This window comes from Humulus lupulus, chromosome 5 (assembly GCF_963169125.1).
Source record: "Humulus lupulus chromosome 5, drHumLupu1.1, whole genome shotgun sequence".
Lineage (NCBI taxonomy): Eukaryota > Viridiplantae > Streptophyta > Magnoliopsida > Rosales > Cannabaceae > Humulus > Humulus lupulus.
In genome coordinates this window covers 22,268,025-22,286,984 of record NC_084797.1, presented here as the reverse complement: position 1 = coordinate 22,286,984, position 18,960 = coordinate 22,268,025, and the positions used below count along the sequence as shown (strand labels likewise).

General features: G+C 34.8%; 1 protein-coding gene across 3 annotated transcripts; it reads right to left on the bottom strand.

Moving 5' to 3' along the window:
• Nucleotides 1-9,350: 9,350 nt before the first annotated feature.
• On the bottom strand, nucleotides 9,351-11,635 carry LOC133834615 (33 kDa ribonucleoprotein, chloroplastic-like). Of its 3 annotated transcripts, XR_009893402.1 has the most exons (5): nucleotides 11,105-11,632; nucleotides 10,848-10,946; nucleotides 10,114-10,401; nucleotides 9,786-9,960; nucleotides 9,351-9,676 (listed from the first exon to the last, which is right to left on the bottom strand). XR_009893402.1 is itself a non-coding variant. In XM_062264283.1 (4 exons), exons 1-4 carry the CDS (start codon nucleotides 11,516-11,518, stop codon nucleotides 9,856-9,858), a joined length of 864 nt encoding a protein of 287 aa, XP_062120267.1. In that variant the 5' UTR covers nucleotides 11,519-11,635; the 3' UTR covers nucleotides 9,351-9,855. The 3 variants fall into 3 exon arrangements, 2 of the variants coding, with proteins under 2 accessions (XP_062120267.1, XP_062120266.1); XM_062264283.1 differs by having other exon boundaries at nucleotides 9,351-9,960; nucleotides 10,114-10,363; nucleotides 10,852-10,946; nucleotides 11,105-11,635; XM_062264282.1 differs by having other exon boundaries at nucleotides 9,351-9,960.
• Between the last annotated feature and the right edge of the window lie 7,325 nt (nucleotides 11,636-18,960).

The window sequence follows — 18,960 nt, the reverse complement described above, 5'->3', positions numbered from 1 at the left end:
AAATTTTCATCCTTCATTACCCGAACCTAATTGCTGCAATTTATCAAGGACAAATCAATTACTGTTGGGTCGGGAAGTGAGGAAATAATTAGCACAGTGTGGTGAGCTATTCCTAGTTTTATTTGTACAGCTACATTGGGGACAATGTTGGGATTTCAGTTTGGGGTGTGTGGGAATAAGCTCACATAAAAACATTCATATTTCTCTTGCTGTATATACATATTTCTCTTAAAAACATTCTGGAAAAAAAAAAAAAAAAAAAAAAAAGAGAAAGAGGCAGTTTTGAACCTAAGTTTGGGGTGTACCACCCCCTATGCAAGAAAATACATTGGCCTTCTTTCTCATGATCTAGTCAGTTTTAGAAATAAAAATAGCAAGAGAATTGAGCTGTATCAACTTCATTATTGTGGGTTAAGAGTGAAATCTTGGGTGAGAGCTTGAGAGAGAAAGAAAAGTCCTTGATAAATTGAGGTGGTTAGGTTGTAAGCTAGCAGAAATATTATCTTTTACCCTACCCTAACCTAAGCCCCACATTATAAGCCTATTAAAGTCATTTTGATCGAGGGGATAAGAGTAGACTACATTAGTGGAGAGGAGTGCACTAATCCAACTTATGGGAGCAATAGTTAATTTTGAGGATCAATGGGCAGTTGTTAGAGGAATTCAAGGTGTAGGTGGGAAGCATTTGTACATACTATTGGCTAGGTGACTTTAGGGAGGTATTAATGATATCCTTAGCACTGAAAATGAGAAATGCAGCATATAAAGTCAGGGCATAAACACTACATCATTTCATTCCATTCCACGTTTCTGAGAGCAATTATTTTCACTAAGCCGTATTGGATTATTTAGATATCTCTCTCATGTGCAAGTTGTGTCTGTTTTTATGTTTTAGTTGTGTGTGTTTTTATTTCTGTTTTCATCATTACTCGAGGACGAACAATAGGTCAAGTTTGGGGTGTTGATAACTCTAGGATTTAGAGTTATTCTTATAATCTTTGAACTTGCTTTTCAAATTAAAAAGAGTAATGAGTTCTTGTTTATTGTAAATTTGTTAGTTTTAGTGTATTATTCTAGGTAGTGAGTCCATGTAAGAATTAGTTATATATTGTAATATTTTTCAGTGTTTTTATGTAAATTACTGTGTTGTGTTAATCAGGAAAGGAAGCTTAAGAAAATATATGAAAGGGAAAATGCTGGAAGCAAGGGGAAAACAAATTCTGAAAGGGGCGTGTTGCTACATCAATGCTGCAAGATCACAACACAGCAATTCAAGGGATCAGACAGGTGACGGGGCAAGAGGCCAGCTGGACTTAATGAGTGATATCAGCGCCTATGTGGCGAGAATTTTAAAAAAACTTAAGTCAGCTGGGTGATGTGGCACGTGGAGGACAAGGTGGGAATTGACTTTCCTATTAGGGTAAAGCAAAGTACCCTAAAAAGGAGGGGGGCAGCCGCAACATAGGGGAGACCCATATTTTTTCTGAAAAAAAAAAAGAAATATCACCATTTTTGGAGAGAAAACAAGTACAGGAAGAAAAGCTGAAGAAAACCGAGAGAAAATACAAAAAGGAAAGAGGACCACGGCTGACTCCAAGGAGAATTTCAGCTCATCAACTCATTCTACTCTTTCTTTCTTCCGTTTAATTGTGTATTATATTTTCTCTCCATCTAATTTGTGAACAAACTCCATGGATTTGCTAATGGCTACTGGTTTTGTATTTCTATTATTAAACATGAACTACTCCTTAGAGGTTTGGGTGGTTATGAACCCTACAATATGAATTAATGTTTTGATGCATGGTTAAAGTAATTGTATCCTTGTTCAATTAAGTGTGACTACTGCTATTGATTGTTATTTACTGGCCATAATTATCAATTACTGAGCTAGATCTAAGTTTGGAAAAACTTAAGCTAGTTGAACCCATTTAATTGATGCAAGAAACTTGCCTATTTGTAGGTAAATTTTAGTGGTGAAATATGGATATTTTGCTGCCTTGTATAACACAAGATTTGATGCTTAATAGACTGTTTGCAATCTGGTTTAATACAGGAGTGTGTTGAGAGGGTTGTAAGCATTATACAGTGGGTTTTGGAAAAGACTTACTGGGCGTTTTTTAAATCTGTTAACTCTGGATGTAATTGCTGAGCCATTGCTGAACTTATGCTATAACAACTGGAAAGAAATTATAGGGGGATTAACCACCCAAATCACGTGTTCACATAGAATTTCCTCACAGACTTGATTTCTCTTGGTTCCATTATTTTAGTTTAATTAATTCTGCATATATACTTTTAATTCCAGATTCATTTACCCATTATTCCCTTGAATTGGTTATTGTCTTTTTGAATTGTTTTTAGTTGATTTTACAATAATTTAGTTTAAAATCCTTGTGGAGATGATCTCACTTTACATTATATTACTTGTGCGGCTACGTATACTTGCGTATTTTAATTGCTATAATTTTCGCAACAAGTTTTTGTTTTCAGCTCATCAGTTGGTGTTGAAGTAATCTGCGATTCGAGCCCAGAAATGTGTAGAAGTCTGGTCATTCCCCACAATGGCATCCTTAGATGTATTAAGCCATCCACTTATCAGAAGTATAGTGGCTTCCTTGCTCCATTTGACTTTACATTTATGCCTTGATTCATCTTCATTGTGTAGAACTACATTTTCCAACCCTTCAACACTATGTTCAGGTTGGGTTTCAGAGACAGATGTTGATGATGTTTCACGATTCAAATCAATACTAGACTTTTCCATAGGGTTGGTGTAGGGAAGGCATATGAAATGCATATGGTAGTGAATTTGTTGGTGTGAAGAATGGAGCTTGTTGGGGTGTCTCAATAGAGCCAAAATTTTGGTAAGGGTAAGAGGACATGGGATAATTTTGAGAATTTGGAAAACTTTGGTTAAATTGATAATATTGAAAATTTGGATTTTGAGGATTAGTAGAAGGAGTATTTTGAAAATTTTGATTGAAATGAGAATATTGAAAATTTGGATTTTGGGGATTGGTATGTGGAGAAAATGAAGAATTTTGAAAATTTAGATTTTGAGAGTTGGTATTTGGAGAATTTGGAAAATTTTGAGAATTTTGGGAATCCACTGGTAAAAAAATAAATTTTGTGATATTGATAATTTGGAAGAAAAATGTATGAAATTGTGTGAAAATTGAATGAAATAGATGAGTATTTATAGAAGAAATTTTTTTAATAAATTACCATTTTTTACCAACGAATACATTTTCGATATTACCGTTTAATATATTACTAACGGATACATTTTCCTATATATAATATATATATGTATAATTAAAAAAAATTAAAAAATAAAGATAGCACCGTTACCTCTTTGAGGCAACGGCTCCTTCATAATTAATAAGCTACTTTTCACTCTAATGGTAAGCCATCCATATATTTAGTAGTCTGTCAGATAGCTACTCAGGAGGCCTAAAATGGCGTTTTACCAGTATTTATGGGCAACCCAATAGTTCATTTAGACATTTTTTGGATATTTTTTTAAAGGCGTAGTCATAATTTTGCAACCCCATGACTTTGTTGATGGGACTTTAATGAGATACAATTTGATCATGAGAAGATTGGTGGAGTGCCTCACTCTTTATATCTTTTGAATAACTTTCATAATGCTATTGTTAAGATGGACTTGAGATTTGAGGGAGCCAAATGCACGGGGTGCAACAAACAAGGCAACAACTATTTTATTCAAGGACGGTTAGACCACATGTTTTGCACCAATAATTGAAATGTTTTAACAATGGTATATCGGATTTTGTTAATTACATATAGTATTTATTTGTTACTAAAAAAATTAGTTTAATGATATATAATTTTATCAGCATCATATAGATTTTTTTTGCTACAGATATCAATTTTATTTTTGTTAGAGTTTTTCTTATAATATATAGTTTTGTTAGTAAGGTATATAAATTTTTATTCAAGTCTGTTAATGACATTTAGAACTTATTTTATTATACAAGAAAAACTAATTTAAGGGTATATACATTTTTTTTTTTTTTTTGTGATATAATATATCAAATTGTTGTTATTTCGTATCATTATTTTTGTTAAAAATAAGTTAATAGTATATAATTTTAACAGCATATAATTTTAATAGCACTGCAACATATCAAATTTGGTGACAGTGTAATTCATGTGCTAGTCAAAGAAGAAAGCCAAAATTTTCTAATAGCTTAGAATGTCTCTGCATTATTTCAAAGAAGAAACACAAACTTAGATAACAGCTCAGGGTACCCCACACCCATTCGAAGAACAAATTATAAAAGGAGAAAATTTTGTATTTTATATCTCATGTGCTATACCCAAAAAACATCATAAACAAAAAACGATATTTATTGGGTCCAGCAAGCATAAGCGAGCTCCACAATGGCCTCATAAAGAAGCCTCGACTTTCCATGAGAAGTCATGGAGACCCAAGTCAAGCTAAAGCATGACAACCGATGCTCCTAAGAACATTGACTTTAAATCTTCATTAGTTGATTCACGTCTCAAAAGGTAAAGAACACCCAACGAGAAACTCAGCTCAAATCTTATATAAAGAAGATCCACAAAATAAGCTAGAAGCAATCTCGATCTCCCGCATTAGAAGAAGACAATCCAACAACTCACAAGAAGGATAGGAGTCCCCAGACCGCTCTCTCATTCATTTTGCGAGAACCAATATAGATCAAGCAAAGGTCGCATAAATACTCGCTTGTCTTTCAGACTAGAAGGATGTCGCTGGGAAAATATGAAACAAGACGTCAAAACAAGGCAAAGCCCTACTCGAAGAATTGCCTCACATCACTGGAAGTCCTCAGGAAAAACTACGAGCATCCTTACGAGAAGAAATGGAAACCAGAATCCCGAAGATCATGCTGACACCCTGCAAGATCCTAGGAACAAGCCAGTAACATACACCGCCTAGTAAATGCAAGCTCCAGATATACCGCTTCCCCAGAAGCATGCCTCTGAATCGCAACTCTTCTTAAGATGCATGCTTCCAATGTAGCATGCTGTCCAAAAACATCCATCACACAGTAAAAGTAGTTGATCGAATGCATTTCCCTTTGTCAGGGGACAAATGGCTTTGTGAAAAATTCAACATTTTCAATGATAAGAACACTCTTATTTTCCTCCCAAGACAACCCATACTTAGGGGTGTGCACGGTGTGGTTTAGGCGGTTTGAACACTTTTTAATACACCACGCCACAAATGCAGTGTAGTAGCTAGAACACACCATGCGATGTGATTTCGTTGCACCAAACCGACCAAACCAAACCATTTTTTGCAGTGTGGTTTGGGCGGTTCTCCACGGTGTGTGTTAAAAAATGTGTGAGATAGAGAGGTGATAGGGAGGAGGCGCAAATGAGATGAGAAAGGAAGGAGTTGTTATCGTGTATGATGTGTTAAAGAATAAGGTTATTCCCTAATTTAAGTGGACTCCTAATTTAAGTGGGCTCCTAGTTCTAAATTGAGTTACTAAAAAATAGTATATATGTAAAGTTTAATTTTTTTTTAACATATTTGTAAGTATATGGTGCGGAGTGGTGCAAACCAAAATTTCACACCGCCAAACCGCACACCGCGCAATTTAACTAAGATACAAACCATACCGAACCATTCCACTTTTGACACTGCGGTTTGCGGTGTAGTGTGGTGCGGTTGGTCGCCGCGATTTGCCGGTTTAGATGTTCACCCCTACCCATACTATAACTTATTTTTCGTCTTCATCATGCATTGATCATCAATGATTAACTCACCTCTCCTAATTTATTTTTGTAAGACACCTTAACACATTTACGTAGTTGGCGTCGACACAAAAAACTATGCCAATAGCATGGTATATCAAATTGTTTAACTATAATAAATGATATTTTGTTGATGATATCAAGCATCTATTTCATTATAGAAACAAACTAATTAGGTGCTATATAATTTTATTAGATATATATGTGTATATATATATATGTTTTTCAATCTATGATAATCAACTTTTGTTTATTTTTTAGAAATTTTTTATGGCCAAATGTTTTATTAGCATGTTATACACTTTTTTTAGTTAATTTTATTTTAAAGTTATGTTAATTTTAATGGTATATCATGATGTTGGTATATTTATTTTTACAATTGATATATACATTAATCGATGGGGTCATTTCATCAAAAGAAAGAAGAAGAAAAAAAACAGGGACATTCTTCTTATATTTGATGGGGCTATTTTGCCCCCATCCCCTTTTATCATTCTCCCTGCCCTGTTCTCAATATGAAGACTAAAAAAGAAAACAACTTACCAAACTATGTCCAATCTTCTTTAAGTAGTGATCTCTAGAGAATAATTTGCCCATTGCATTGTTCTCCACCATGGCAACAAGGCCACTATTGTAACTATAATTGTAGTAGTATTCAACCCAATGGAGAAGGGAGACCTAAGAGCGAGGTTTTTCTTGAGTAAAAGCACGCAAATATTATCCAAGACTACAATTCACAAGCTCAAACTGCCTAAAGGTCCATGGATGATGGGTATTATTATGGTGGAGAGTGGTTCCACTTAGCTCAAAAAGTCACTTCCATAGCTTGCTAAAAAAAATGGAGTCACGAGGATATGAGATGACCGAATTAGATAACCTGTGAATCTTAACAACGATGTTGACAAACAATTTTTTTATTTTCATGGCGGTGAATTAAGGGAAAAGAACACCCAAATAAGCAAACTTGGTGAGGTTATCGACCACAATAAGAATGATGATGGAAGACCTTTAATAAAGTCCATAGTAACTTTGCCCCAAACCAAAGAGGGTATCAGACGAAGTTGAAGGCTAGCTAAACCCTAAGCAAAATACATAGTTTGTTGGCACACTAGGTAAGCAGCAACATATTGTTACACATCAATGCACGTCTTAGGCCAATAAAAAAAAATGCACATCAAAGCACACCAACGACATATTGACTTCCAAAACCAAGAATGATTAGCTCTCAAAAGAACCTTAAAGAAATCACTATTAGGAGTTAATGGTTTAGTTATTTTTCTGTTACAATATTGGTTATGTTTGTTACTGATTAGTTACATTAACTTATATATATATATATATATATATATATATTAGTGAGTGAAATCTATTTCAGTAATGAGATTGGCATTATTCTTTCTTCTCAATACATTTTCCTAACATGGTATCAAAGACCAATAGCTCCAATGAGCACCGGTCCAAAACAAATAGTGAGTCAAAAAGAGTCGCTAGAAATCTGGCTCAAGATTGGGCCTCTAAAAGAGTCGTCATATTGAAGGAGCATATTAGAGTGTCCCACATCAAATAGATGTGAGGATATCAACCAATACATAAGATCATGGGTTACTCCACTCATCACCAATGATTTTTTAGATGAAACCCCATGTGTCTTATCAAACCCCCTACTCTATACCTATGTAACATTTCTTTCTCCGAACTCTCTAACATTTGACACTTAATGATGCTTTGCAAGATCCATTATGGAAAAGTGCAAAGTGCAATGAATGAGGAAATACAAGGTTTGTTTAAAAGTGGCACTTGGCCTCCACACATAAAAGCCATAGGTTGTAAATGGGTGTTTAAATTGAAAGAATGACCTGATGGGAGTGTACTGTAACACAAAGGTACGCTTGTTGCGAAGGGCTTTAACCAACAATATGGTTTTGACTTCACTGAGACTTTTAGTCCAATGGTTAAACCAACTACTATAAGGGTCGTTTTCACTATGGTTGTCTCAAAAGGTTAGTCAATTAAGCAATTAGATGTGAATAATGCGTTCATGAATGGGTAGCTACAAGAAGAGGATTTTTATGGCACAACCACAAGGTTTTCAAGACAGAAAACGATCTCATTTGGTTTGCAAACTGCTTAAGACTTTATATGGGCTCAAACAAACTCCAAGAGCATGGTTTGAGAAACTTCGAAATACTTTATTTTCTATGGGCTTTCATGCTTCTAAAGCTGATCAATCCTTGTTCATCAAGTTTTCTACTAGTCACCATGTTTATATTAGTCTATGTTGATGATATCTTAGTGACTGGTAGTTCTACATCTGATATTTCCTTAATAGTGGCAAATCTAAACTCTGTTTGTGCTCTTAAAGATCTTGGAGATGTGCACTACTTTCTTGGTCTACTGATGGTTTGCACTCGTCTCAGACCAAGTTTATCATTGATTTACTCTCTAAATAAAAAATGCAATTTGCTAACACCTTTCCTACATCCATGTTTGGTGGAGAAAAAATGCCAGCATTGGGCAGTGATCCTTTTGAAGATCCAAAGCTTTATAGGAGCCTTGTTGGTGCCCTTTAATATGCCACTATTACTCATCCTAAGATTTCCCATGTTGTCAACCGAGTCTCACAATTTATGCACTTGTCACTCATTGGAAGACAATAAAAAGAATTATCGGGTATCTAAAGGCTACTCTAGACTATGGCATTCACATTCATCCATGCTTACTCTTACTGGCTACTATGATGTCGATTGGGCATCAGATCCAGACGACAGAAGGTCTACCTCTGGATTGTGCATTTATCTTTGGCTCCTCCTTGATTTCTTAGTCCTCCAAAAAGCAGCCTACAGTCTCTAGATAAAGCACAGAGGCTGAGTTTAGAAGTTTGGCTATGTTGGCAGCTGAAGTTACATGGATTTAAGCTCTTCTATCTAAGATTAAAATGATTGTTGCTGCTCCTCTAGAGTACTGTCTTGATATCTTCTAACCCAATTTTACATGCTAGGACCAAGCATTGGATCTATATTTTGCTCAAGAAAAGGTTGTATGGAAACAACTCCAAGTAAAACAATTACCTTCGCATGAACAAACAGCAAACATATTTACTAAGGCCCTCTTTAAAAAAAGATTTTTGCTTTTACAAGACAAACTTAGAGTTGAGAAAATCTCTACTCTAAGTTTGAGGAGGGGTGTTAAGAGCTTATGGTTTACTTATTTTTCTGTTACAATGTTGGTTATGTTTGTTACTAATTAGTTACAGTAACTTATTTACTCCTTGTATATCTATTGGTTAGTGTAATCTATTTCAGTAATGAGATTGGCATTATTCTTTCCTCTTAATACATTTTCTTAACAATCACAACCTTAAAAATACTTGGCTCACAACATAGGAGTTATGGCCCGACACCACTTTGCAAGATTTTTAACCTCTTCTGCCACCTTGAACGACGTGCATTTGGTGATCCCAGAAACTCATATAGACCAAACACTAATACTAATATTCCATAAAGGAAATCAAAAAAGTAGTCCAAAAAATCTTAAGAAACACTACCACATTACTAATTTTCGTGGGTGGCACCTCAACATCAAACTAATAAACTTTTACCATCTTTTTGCCATTGCTGATATTTTTGTTTTGTTAATTAAATGATTATCAAGTTCTTACATGCCATAAAAGGAGAATAATGGTGCCAAAAAATTAAATGTATCAAATAAAGCCACCAGCCAAGTTGACTTCATCTTTCTTTCCTTCATTTGAAGATTACTTTTCTTTTCACAAAAATTTCTATGGGAAAAATCATTGACCTCGTTGGAATTTGGAATGGAGTATGGAATGTTCACTCAAGCTTTATTTCCTGATTTCATATTGGAAAGAGGTCTCTATAGCTGATAGCAATTGAATGGCATTTCTCTATGGGAAAAAAGATTACAAATCTTTCTCTTAAGATCAATTTAGTAAGTGAGGTAAGGTTTCAGAATTAACAAAAGATATATATAAGCTAACACCAACAAGAGATTACCTGATGTCACTATATACCAAAATCGCACATGTATACTTATCAGCTATTTCTGCTTCGTCTACACCAGAATTCAACTCCGGCAAGTATTTTCAGACTCTGCACTCTCTGTGGCTGGTTCTCTGACTCTGACAAATGGTTTCCTGCGTTTCCCTCGAATCGGTCTTCCCATAAACTCCTAGGAGAAAAAGAAAAAAAAACTTATCAGGGAATCTCCATTTTAAAAGGTCTAATGAATTTTGGATGCAGAATAAAGCTGCAATGTAATAAGTCCATGCTTATGTTCCCAAATCAGAAATTTAAATAAAAAACGTGAACAAAGCCAAATTACCTTTCCTTCAACAGAACTTAGAGCTTCGTCAGCTTCATTCTTGGATTTGAACGACACAAATCCATATCCTAAGGACCTTCTTGGATTTTCATTGAATACAACTTCTGTAGAAACTACACTATGACCCTCAGAGGTAAAGAACTCTCTGAGATCTTTATCTGTGGCTTCAAATGACAAATTCGCAACAAACAAATCGTATGTCACTTCTAGCGTAGGTTGCTTAGAAGTGCCAACTTTATACTTACTTCGTCTGCAATAATCAAGTTTTAAAAATCCACCCTCCACTTCCTATATCATTTGTATTTCTTTTAGCAGAGAGCACGACACATAAAAGAGAAAGCAAAGTTTACAAGTCCTACATTAACTTGCTGATAAAATGAAGGAAAGTGATACAAAGATGTAAAATAGAACTATTGCTTTCACTTTCACACATTGAATTGCAGTACTAGGAACCATTTTTCATTACATTTTGTGAAAAACACATAGAAAAGTATGCAATGCACGCATTAATTTTGTTAGTTATTTTGTTCTTCCTATAATTATATTAAATCAAAAAAGCAAAAACTTACATTAGTAAGAAGAACATGATAAATAATATTAAGTGGTTACTTTTGTCAACTGTCAAAGATGTGCTATGTATTGTAATATGACCAAATAAAAAAACCTAGCTAAAATTTTATACACTTATGGAAATTTCCTGATAGTTGTTTAGACTAAACCAGAAATATGCTTACATACGATTGCAGATTATTGAGAGCCGCAAGAGCTTCCTCTGCTGAAGCCATTGTAACAAGTGCCCGGCCACTGTTTTTGGTCTTGTTATGCCTAGAAATCTAGACAAACCAGCACAAACCCAGATCAGAAACACAAAAATTAACCAAAACTCTTCAAATAAAGCATAACAATTCATACTCAATACATAAAATAATTTGAAAAAAAAAAAAGGAAAAAGATAACAAGACTATTGAAAAAAAAAAAGGAAAAATCTCACCTCAACGTCTACAACAGTCCCGTACTTCTTGAAAAGAGCAAGAATATCTTCAGGAGTGTAATCCCAAGGCACGTTATCGACACGCAATCTGTCTTTATAAACTTCCTCAGTGTCCGACTCAAGTTCTTCGCTTTTACCGGAACCACTCACCGGAGTAGACTCAAGAGCTTGCTCTTGGGCAGTGGAAGAGAAATGGCGAGCGAAATTGTTATTGACAACTCTTTTGGTCGTAACTGGAAGTTTAAGAGAGTTGGCAGTATGGGTGAGAAAAAATGTACAAGGCAAGCAAGAAACAGAGAAATGGGTATGGTAGAATTGAATGTTGTTGGGGAATGAAAGAGGTGTGAAAGGGAGTTGTCGTTCTACGGGAAAACATGCCGTAGCTGGGGAGCAAATATGACCGAGTGAAGCCATAGGTGCCAACTCTGAGCTTCGAGAACTCGAACTCGAAGAGGAGGGACGATGAGTTTAGGTTTTGGATAAGCAAAATGCATTTTGGGCCCAATGAAACATCATCGTTTCTCTATCGTAAAAAAGTAAGGCCTTGTTTTATTTTGATTTGTGAACCAAACTAAACCAACACCTACAGATTTTTTTCCCTTAGAAATAAGGTCATGTTTGGTTTGCATTGGTAACGAGAATGGAATAAAGTTCCATTTTATTGTTTGGTTTGGCTTTAATTCTTTATTCTTACAACCAATGAAATCCTAATTCAAATGCTAGGTTCGAAATGATTTTTATTGTTAATTTTAAAATAAAATGGACTATTTTACCCATTGGTTACGTGCATGTTGTGTTTTATATATATATAGGGAAATTCTCCTATAGAAGTTTCACTTTAAGCCCTATCGGTAGGGCTTTCAGTGTTTATAACCCGTGAATAGTTTTCGATATGTTTTTTTTATGACCGTGTATATTGTAGCTATTTAGAGCATCTTGCAAATTTTTAGAAAATTTCGAATAGTTTACAGTACCAAAAACTAGGTTCAAACATGTTGCACGCATGACTATTTTTTTTTATGCGCGTGGAAAACAATATGTTTGAACTTAGTTTTCGGTACTATAAACTATTCGGAATTTTCTGAAAATTTGCAGGATGCTCTAAATAACTACAATATACACGGTCATAAAAAAAAATCGCGCCGAAAACTATTCACGGGTCGAGAAACATTGAGAGCTCTATCGGTAGGGCTTGAAGTGAAGCCCCTATAGAAGAATTGTCATTTATTTATATATATATATATTAGAAAAAAATGTTAGAATATTTATTTATACGGTATATAAAATCAATTTGTTACAACTAATTGATTTAATATATCAAAATCAATATTTTATTTATTGACAAAATATTCTAATTAATAGTCAATATTATTTGTTACCCGATTTTGCATATCCCAACTGATTGAGATAATATCTCAATCTGTGGCAGAGACTCTAATAGTAGGTCTCACTCTATAAATATAGAGTATCAGTCATCAAGCTCACTGCTCATTCTGACTATCACTAACTCCATCTAAAAGAGTTGGTGAGAGCTTAGAAGGTTGTGTACTCGTTCTAATTTCTGTTTCTTTTATTTTGTAAATCTAAAGCTAGATCGAGATTATCAATTGCAATGGCTGAAGGTATACAATATTCGATCATTTATTCGTATATGTTTAATCTATATATAAATTCCACCTACGTGTATAGAATTGTTCATATGCTTATATTTCATTTAATTTAACATTTGGTATCAGAGAAATGGGTTTTCTCTGCCTTGGTAATTTTATCTGCATATATATATTTATTTGCTTTATATATGCCTTTATATTCATATTCATGTATACATATTTTTTTTTTCGATTTTGGTCGTGTATATGTATGTATATTATAGTCGTATACATAAAAAAAATATATGTATTTTGGTTGTGTTTTACTACTTTTGTTGTTGGGTTTACGTTGATTTATTCATTCCTAACAATTTTGGGCATAAAAACTTATACAATATGACCATATACACTTATATATATATATAAATATATCATTTGTTTTGACCGATCATTTTATTTATTTTGGTGTATGGTTTTCTTTTGGTTTTGATCTTAATTTCATTATAAATATATTAAGATTCTTATTTCTTTTTATTTGTGTATTAAAAATGTCGTTTTCCAACCGGGTTCACAACCGGGTCCTTTGGACCCGTTTATTTGCAACCGGGTCATATCGACCCGGATAATTGAAGAAGAAGATGGGGAAACGACATGTCATGTCGTTTCCCCTTGCTGCAAAGAAAATGACCCATCGTTTGACGGGTCACACAACACTAATAAGGGAAAAACGACAAAAAAAAAAATTGAAGAAAATTTTTTATAAAAAATTATGAAAATCACTTTTTAATTTATTTTTGGAATTTTATTATTTTCTTGATTTTAATGCTTATTTAGACAATAAATTTCATTTTTAATTCTTTTGTCAATTCAATTAAAACATATAATTTTGGTATATTATATATTTGGAAATTAATTAAAATGTGCAATTACTTGATTTGGTGTATTTATTGTATGATTATTTTCTTTTATTTATGCAATATTAAATAATTATGCTTTTTTAAGAATGTAATTACATTTTTATTTTATAATTAAGTTTGTGCAATTATTTTATTAATTCACCAAATCAATAAATGATTTTATTGTCTTATTTAGCATGAATTTTTCTGTCAAGTGTATATATGGAAGTATTGTATTTATTTTCCTACATATGAATAATTATGCTAATATGTATGATTATTTTGTTCTAATTCATGTAAAATTTATTTTTAGTATAATTATATGTATGACTTTATGTTTTTAAATAAGTTGTATATTCCATTATTGTGCTAGATATATTTAGATTATATTCAAACATTAAAATATGTTGAATAATATTTTGCACATTTATATTCATAAAATAATCACATTAATATTCATAAAATATTTAGGATGAATAAAATTATGAATAATTCATAAACAATTTTGTGGTTGACATAAGAACGCATGAAACTGAGACAAATGTTCAATCTAGAACGGTTTTTAATGATCTTCGGACGACCACACTAGGGGCACTACTCTCTGTGATTGCCTATTATGTTATAACGAAATTGTTCTTAGGTCTTCCTAGAGCCTAAAGCATAATGTCTAGTGAACCATATAATTTTAAATAATTAGGGAGTAGCCACAACATCTTTAATTATATAAAATTATATATTAATTTGAAAGGATCACATAATGGACATAAATTGTGATTGATTATATAAATATAATAATTTTACCCCACAGGGATTTTATTATATTTATATAATTAATTAGGATAATATACTAAATTAATTTTCTTAATTTACCCACAGGAATTATGATAATTAATTTAATAGTTTTATCATAAATTTTAATAAAGATAGAAGTATCAAACCTTAATTTATCCCAAATAATTCGTTTGAATAATCTATCAGCATATACATCTAATTTTATTAAATTAAAAATTTAGCCCACAGGCAATTTTTTTTTAATAAAATTTCATCCTTCAGCATGTTATACATTGGTAAAACATGACTTCACCTCAATCTTTAAAAATCTAAGTTTGTAATCCTATTCATGCAGCTTCTTCATCCTCCTCTAGTTTCGTTGAAATCCTTACCGAAATTCCTGAGCTTAGGGGTGACAATTTCAAAATCTGGAAAGAATGAGTTCTTCTTCATTTAGGTTGCGCCGACATGGACTATGCAATAAGGAAGGACGAACCTGCTACAATCACTGCGACTAGCACTACTGCTCAGATCGCACTATATGAAAAATGGGAGCGAACCAATCACCTCGGCATCATGTTCATTATGTCCAAGATCCCTATGGGAATGCGTGGATCAGTAGAGCAACTTGAAAAAGTCAAAGACTTGATCAAACTGATCGATGAGCAATTCGACACTTCGGACAAACCACTTTACAACAACCTCATCCACCAGTTCTCATCCACAAAACTCATTGGTGTCAAAGGAGTTAGAGAACATATTTCAAAGATGAGGGACATTTCTGCTCAACTGAAGAAGCTCGATGTAGTCATTCCTGAAACCTTCCTGGTCCACTACATCCTTAACAATCTTCCACCTCAATAGAGGCCTTTCAAAATTTCCTACAACACACATAAGGACAAATGAAGTATCAATGAACTGATAACCATGTGTGCTAAAGAAGAAGCAAGACTCCTGCAAGAACAAGGTGAAAGTGCTCACATGGCCACCCAAGGGAAGAAACGCAAACCATCCAAGAAGGACAAGGGGAAAAATAAAGTGCCTCCCAAAGGCGAAATAAAGAAGGATTCCATCAAGTGTTTCTTCTGCAAAAAGAAGGGACATGCGAAAAAAGAATGCTCCAGGTTCAAGAAATGGATGGACGATAAAGGTAATCCAATTTCATTCGTATGTTATGAATCTAATATGGTTAATGTTAATATTAACACATGGTGGATTGATTTTGGATCAACAATTCACATTTCAAATTCCTTGCAGGGTTTACAAAACCTAAGGAAGCCAGTGGGAAGTGAGCAAAGCATCTTATCCGGAAATAAGATGGGCTCACATGTGGAGGCTATTGGAACGTGCCATTTAGTTTTAAGTAGCAGTTTTATTTTAAAATTAGAAAAGACCTTTTATGTACCAAGTTTCTCTAGAAACTTTAAGACTTGTACCTTTTGGTTTTTCCTTTACATTTTTAGACAAATCTTTTAATTTATATAATAAATCTGAATGTTTTGGAAATGGTATTTTGTCTGATGGTCTTTACTGCCTTAATTTACAAAACAATACCACTTATAATACCGTGCATGTGGTGTTATGAATGAGAATTCCTCTACATTATGGCATCGAAGATTGGGACATATCTCCATTGATAGAATTAGAAGGTTAGTGAAAGATGAGTTACTCAATACCTTAGATTTTACTGATTTTGATACTTGTGTGGATTGCATTAAGGGAAAGTATACCTCCAAGTCTAATAAAAGTGGTGTCCATAAGAGTTCCAACCTATTAGAAATCATACATACTGATATATGTCGAGTAGACATGGACTCATATGGTCAGAAATACTTCATCTCCTTCATAGATGATTACTCACGCTACATGTATATCTACTTACCTCATAACAAAAGCGAAGCGTTAGATGTCTTTAAGATATTTAAAGTTGAAGTAGAGAAACAATGCAACAACCAAATTAAGATAGTATGTAATGCCCCAAATTTCCTAATAAGGTTTAGGACCTTGATTAGGAGGCCGGGAGGGCCATAATTGATTTATTATGATATGTAATGATTATATGCATGTTTACGTGAATTATATTATTTTATGATGGTGAATGCATGCATATGGGCTCATATGCTAATTATGAGGGTATTTTGGTAATTTGGCCACTGTGGGTGTGATTGTATTTTTTGGGTGCATGATTGTGATTAATTAATATAGCCACACTATAAGGTGGATTGGTTCGAGCTATCGACATGAGACGATCATGAGATGTAAGTGTTCAGTCTAGTCATAACGGGTTTAAGTTCGGGGCTCGGGGTGAGTCTCGGGGTGAATTTAATGATTAGAGCGTTACCGGGGATTTTAGGGTAACGGGATATGAATTATTGGAATTTGAGGATATTGAGAATAACGGAAATTAGAGAGCGTTAATTATAATTAACGAGATAAACGGGAAAGGACGGTTTTACCCTTGGAAGCTTTTAGAGGGGTTTATTTGGCTTAGGGGTATTTTGGTCTTTTGACCCTAAGGATATATATGACATAAAGGGATGTAGATTGATACTAAAACAGAGCCTATCCTCTCTTTTTCCCTTCCATCCCGTACAAACTTCCTCCCTCACCTTTCTTTGAATTTTGAGAGCTCAAATGGAGGTGTTGAGCTAGGGGATTAAAGGTGGCAGCTAGGGAACCTATAACAACTATCAAAGGGGATTCAAAGCTGTGTTTGAGGTGAGTTCTAGTTATAAATTTAATGGTGTGCTCTGTTTTTGAGTTAAGTTTTGAATTTCTTAAGTTTTTAAGCTTAGAATTGGACTTTGTGAATTGTTGAGTTTTTGGTTGGTTTGAGCTTCAGGTTTTGGTGGTTTAGGACCATTGGGAAGTTTGGTAACTTTGGTTTGGTGATTTGGAGATGTTTAGATGGGTTTTTGGAAGGTTTTAGAAGTGGAAAAACGAAGAAAAATGGCTGGTGCGAAGTTGGGCCGTGGCCCTGTTCTTGGGTGCCGCGGCCCTAGCTTGAAGAAGGTGGTTGAGGCTCTGTCAGGGGGGCGCGCCGCGGCATGGTCCATGTAGGGCCGCGGCCCTTAAGGAAAAAAAATTACTAAATGGTGGTTTTGTGATGGGAACTTAACTCTAAGGGCCTAGGATCGAACTTACTACCTAGTTGAGTGGGATTTGATATTCCGGAGGCTTGGGTTGGGTTTGGAAGTATTTAATTACTCATTTTGATGAGGTTTTATATTTGGTTATGACTAGGTGACCGCTAATGGACTAGAAGTTGATCGTTCTCAAGGGTCGTTCTTTTAATCGTTCTCGCTTGAACCCGAGGTAAGAAAACTGCACCCCGTATGTGACATGCATGGCTATGATTGATGCATGTTGGATGTTTAAATGTAAACATTGATAGCATAATGAATGCTTGGCGATCTTGCCCATTTGCATATGATTATTAATGAGGCATGCTGGGTGATTAAGTGTGATGCATGTGATGCACGAGAAACATGTGATTAGGGCATGCCATGAATGATGAATATGAGATTGGCCAGAGCTTGAGTCTCTGAGTTTGTGCATGATCATGATTATGCTAGCAACTGTTTAGTAAGCATGCTAAATGCCCTATTCTTGGATAATTGACATATGATACATACTGATAACATTGCTTATTTGTGCATGGCACTGACTAATTAGTCAGATTTGGCAAAGGTGCTAGTATCAGCTGTGAAGCCATGACTCACTAGTCAGGTTCGGCGGTGATACTGGGCACTGGTCACGTTGCACTGAATCGTCAGACAGAATTGTCAAAGGTGTTAGTATCAGCTGTGAAGCTGTGACTGAATAGTCAAGTTCGGCAGTGATACTGGACACTGGTCACCCAGAATTGGCAAAGGTGTTAGTACCAGCTGTGAAGCTGTGACTGATTAGTCAAGTTCGGCGGTGATACTGGACACTAGTCACATAGCGCTGACTGATTAGTCAGAATGGTCTTAGCGTGGTTCACGCAAGCCAACGGAGATTAGATCTAATCGACTTCTAGCATTGAATGACTCAAGGAGCATTAATGCCTGACCGACCCTGAGGGTCGATGAATGAAAACAGAGCTTGAAAGCTAGTGGCTAACCTATCAGCTACTCTCTCGCTAGAAAACAGAGCTTGGAGGCTAGTGGCTTACCTAACAGGCACTCTCCCGCTAGAAAAGAGAGCTTGGAGGCTGGTGGCTTACTTAACAGCCACTCTCCCGCTAGAATTATGTGATGTTTACTCATTGGTTTGGAAGCTTTATGCTCCGTTTGATTATAACGATAATCATTTGATAATTTTTATGAAAAGTGTTATGTTTTCTTGCTGGGCTTCGACTCACGGGTGCTATGTGGTGCAGGTAAAGGCAAGAGGAAGCTGGACCATCCTTGAGTTGGAGAGCTTAGGTGATGACGTGTACATATGCAGCTGCTCGACCGCCACGGCCGAGGTTTAAAGTGGAACTAGGGTTGAACCCTGTTTTGCCGCTTAGAACGGCCTGTTGTAGTAAATATTTTCTGTAATAAACTCTGAAATTTATATTTTTGGGATCCCAATGTATATATTAAACGTTCTAGTGAAACGTTACATCTTAACC

Coding starts and splice junctions, on each gene's coding strand:
- LOC133834615 (XM_062264282.1), bottom strand. CDS start 11,518: ATGGCTTCACTCGGTCATATTTGCTCCCCAGCTACGGCATGTTTTCCC. Junction 10,947..11,104: donor GGACTGTTGTAGACGTTGAG/GTGAGATTTTTC, acceptor TGGTTTGTCTAG/ATTTCTAGGCATAACAAGAC. Junction 9,961..10,113: donor TAAGTTCTGTTGAAGGAAAG/GTAATTTGGCTT, acceptor TTTTTCTCCTAG/GAGTTTATGGGAAGACCGAT.